Below are 3,843 nucleotides of genomic sequence, written 5' to 3'. Positions count from 1 at the left end.
CTTGGCTGAAATTGACTGAAAACACTGTTCCACCTGAATTATTTTGAGAGAAAAATATTGTTCCAACTGAAAAAAAAAAGAAGCCGAACAAGTCAGATTATAAGGTAAGCCGAACGGGGCTTTATCAAATCAAAGAGAGAGATGAGTAGATGACGGACCAGAGACGCCAAGTGCTAGACAGGACAGTTGCGACTGCCCACTGTGTGTGCGTGTGGGCACGAACCACAGATGGCAATGCCATGTCGATGTCGCGACGCCAAGCCACCAGCACACCACTGCTAGTGCGAGTACACGAGGCACACGAACACGACAGAGCTAGCGGCTGCGTGTTCATGACTCATGACCTCTTCGCCACAGAATGCAATAGTCAAGCCCACCGCGCTGCGTGGATATAGCATCTCTCATGTGCGGAGGCGAATGGACGCTGCCATTGCCCGCAAGCAAAGCCATAACCGAAACCGTTAGCTACTAGCTAGTGCCTTGCAGTTGGTTTGCCGCTGCAGCATCAGGTGCCGTCGATGCTGGCGGCGCCCAGCAAGTGCCGTCCGTCGGCGGCAGCGCTGGTGGTGGCACCGCCGGCGGCCGCGCGGCGGCGGCTGCGGTGCCGGTGCTGCGAGGACACGCTGGGTGTCCCGCGCCGGCGGCTGCAGCAGCAGCTCCCCGCCGTCCCCGGGCTGCACCTGAACCACGCGCAGCAGCAGCAGCAGGCCGCCGCCCCTGCTCCGCACCTCGCCCCCGTCGCCGCGCCGCCGCCGCCGCCGAGGCCCCGGCGGATCGTGCTGGTGCAGCACGGCGAGAGCGAGGGCAACGTGGACGAGGCCGCCTACACGCGCGTTCCGGACCCCAGGATCGGACTCACCGCCCAGGGCTGGAGCGACGCCGACGACTGCGGCCGCCGCCTGCGCGACCTCTTCGCGCAGGACGGCGACGACTGGAAGGTCTACTTCTACGTCTCTCCCTACCGCCGCTCCCTGGAGACGCTGCGCGGCATGGGCCACGCCTTCGAGCCCCACCGCATCGTCGGCGTCCGCGAGGAGCCCCGCCTCCGGGAGCAGGACTTCGGTACGCACGCACCATCCTTTCTTGGCCGGATAACGAACGCTTTGCCTTATCCACATGGTCCCACCCGTCAGCCTCTCAGAGGTGGGTCTTCCTTCCGCTCATCAACTCATATCCTAACGAATGGCAGGCAACTTCCAGGACCGGGAGCAGATGCGGTTGGAGAAGGAGATCCGCCTCCGCTACGGCCGCTTCTTCTACCGCTTCCCCAACGGCGAGTCGGCGGCGGACGTGTACGACCGCATCACCGGCTTCCGGGAGACCCTGCTCGCCGACATCGACATCGGCCGCTTCCAACCCCCGGGCACCACCACCACCGGCGACATGAACATCGTCCTCGTCTCCCACGGCCTCACGCTCCGCGTCTTCCTCATGCGCTGGTACAAGTGGACCGTCCGCCAGTTCGAGGGCCTCGAGAACCTCGCCAACGGCGGCGCGCTCGTCATGCAGACCGGCGACGGCGGAAGGTACAGCCTCCTCGTGCACCACACCGCCGACGAGCTCAGGGCGTTCGGCCTCACCGAGGAGATGCTGCAGGACCAGATGTGGCAGAAGACGGCCAAGCCCGGTGAGCTCAACCACCGCTTCATGACCAATGGACAGTCGTTCTTCCATCCATTTACTACAATCTACTAGCAGTTGTTTTAACTACTATATATATGTACTAATACTAATATATAAATATTTAAGCTGCAGAATATGGAGTATACAGAGGAGTAACTTACTACTAGCTAGTAAGTTTTAGTACGTATATCTTGTTTCGCTTGTATACAGAGGAGCAAGCAGAGTTCCAGTGGCTTTCGATCAATCATATAAAATTTCAGTTAATTAATTGACTAGTTGTGCTGATTGAATTTACTCATCGCTGGGTCTTTGCGTTGGACACGCATATGGCAACGGTCACGTTACCCACGGGTAGAGGGTTTACAGACCCGCACCCGCGAGGCAAACCCTGTGCCCGCACTCGCGCCCGCGACTCGTCACGGACACGAAATTAAACCCACACCCGTCACCCGTGGGCACAGTGTACCCGCGGGCACACCCGTACCCGCCAGCCAGATCATAAATTCACAATCACAAACATATACAGATCACAGATCCAATGCACAACAGCACAAGTTCACAAATAATAGTTCACAAATAACAGTTTACAACTATTGTTCAACATCTTAATAACAAGAGTACAAGCAAAATAAATATGGTTCAACAAGCACAAGTGACAAGTTTAGAATAGCACACACGCTGCGGCCTAGCGTGCGGAAGGCCAGGATTGGGGCTGTGTGTGTGGGGGGGGAGGATAAGGAGAACCCTAGAAAGTCCTTTATATACTTCTGCAGCAGGCCCACATGTCATGTGGGTTCGCGGATTTGCGGGCACAAGTAAGGTATTTTCATACCCACAAATTTTTTACCCGCGGACACAAAATCAAACCCGCACCCATGCCCGTGGGTACAAAATGGTACCCGTATCCTCACCCTAACGGGGTTTTACCTGCGGGCACACGGGTAATTTGTACCCGTTGCCATCCATATACAGGCACCATATGTGTGTGACTGTGTGTTACATAAAACAAAAGAAATGTTTTGAGTTGCCATGGCAACTCGTAAAATGGGGAAATAACTATCTAATTGTCCTAATAATTTTTTTCTTTTCTTATGAGGCAGTTATTTCATGTTTGGCGAAACAGCGTTCCTTTTCTCTAACCTCCCTAATTTCCCTCCACAAATTTCCCTTCACAACATAAGAAATCCTTCATGGTATTATGTGAGAGGCTATAAAACTATTGACATATAGCAATGTACTTCCTCTTAGACTTAAGCTCACTTATAATTTTTTTTTCTTATGAAACAGAAGTGGCATGCCCCCTACTAACGATTTTATTAAAACAATGCTCAAGTTGTGTGCAAGAGAATCAAGGAAAAAAAAGATAAAAAAACACTACATTTATGACTCTAAACAAGTAACCATTGTTTAAAAATCAGGAGATACCTCTCTTCTTTGTTTGGCGAAACATTAAGGCAATTTGCTCCTCAAATTTGACTTTGCATCGCCTAAGGGGACGTTGAATTAGATTGAAGATAAGATCATTTATGGATGTTCAAATGCTCCAACTCATAACTAATAATTTCCATACAGAAAGGAACCGCTAGTTGCCTTTCCAAAATTTCCAAGCTCCTAAAATTATCAAATAAAGATGAAGTATGCATCCCTAGAGATAACTAGCAATCCTTTGCGAAAGGGCAATGTAAGAAAAGATGTGTAACACTCTGAACATCGTCATTAGTGCATAGAACAGAGCTATATGAAGGTAGCTCTATATTCTTGCGCTTGAGAAGCACTCAGGACGGTCAGGAGACAAAAAATGCTTGTTTTGGCATGACGATTTCCATAACCATTTGAAAGCATTATGAATCATTGTATGCCCAATTAGAGATTTATAAGCGTTTGTCGAAGAGAAGACAGAGGAGACCCATATATGACTAAAGATCACCCTGATAGGTGGCTATGCACATTGAGAAGTAATTGTCAAACCCTTGAAACTATTAAAAGGCTTAGATTTGAGAGGTGCAAATGGAATAAGTTCTCCTTGTTAGCTGCCTCTTTGGCTTTGAGTAGAGTCATCTTCATATTCTTTGCAAAAGACAAAAGCTCAGGGGAAACATTGATTTAGGATTATGCTATTCAAATGGTCATCCCAAAGTAAACAAGTGGATCCATCTGAAACTATGGCTGAAGCTATATCTTTGAATTGGTCGAGTTTAGAATGTCACGCCACTAGAATGA

At 50.4% G+C, this 3,843-nt stretch overlaps 1 protein-coding gene across 5 annotated transcripts; it reads left to right on the top strand.

The window, feature by feature from the left end:
- The first annotated feature begins 341 nt into the window (after nt 1-341).
- LOC136527899 (phosphoglycerate mutase-like protein AT74H) lies at nt 342-1,887 on the top strand. Of its 5 annotated transcripts, none has more exons than XM_066520754.1 (3): nt 342-1,062; nt 1,201-1,627; nt 1,750-1,887. In XM_066520754.1, the coding sequence occupies exons 1-3, from the start codon at nt 519-521 to the stop codon at nt 1,802-1,804; spliced, it is 1,026 nt and encodes a 341-aa protein (XP_066376851.1). In that variant the 5' UTR covers nt 342-518; the 3' UTR covers nt 1,805-1,887. The 5 variants fall into 5 exon arrangements, with proteins under 5 accessions (XP_066376851.1, XP_066376853.1, XP_066376852.1 ...); XM_066520756.1 differs by having other exon boundaries at nt 355-1,062; nt 1,756-1,887; XM_066520755.1 differs by having other exon boundaries at nt 369-1,062; nt 1,190-1,627.
- Nucleotides 1,888-3,843: the final 1,956 nt, after the last annotated feature.

This window comes from Miscanthus floridulus, chromosome 19 (assembly GCF_019320115.1).
Source record: "Miscanthus floridulus cultivar M001 chromosome 19, ASM1932011v1, whole genome shotgun sequence".
NCBI classification, from domain to species: Eukaryota; Viridiplantae; Streptophyta; class Magnoliopsida; order Poales; family Poaceae; genus Miscanthus; species Miscanthus floridulus.
This window is presented reverse-complemented; position numbering and strand designations above follow the sequence as displayed.

Excerpts from the sequence above, each read along its gene's own strand:
- LOC136527899 (XM_066520753.1), top strand. The coding sequence starts at position 519 with ATGCTGGCGGCGCCCAGCAAGTGCCGTCCGTCGGCGGCAGCGCTGGTG. Across the intron at positions 1,063-1,189 it reads CCTCCGGGAGCAGGACTTCG|GCAACTTCCAGGACCGGGAG; the intron begins GTACGCACGCAC and ends AACGAATGGCAG.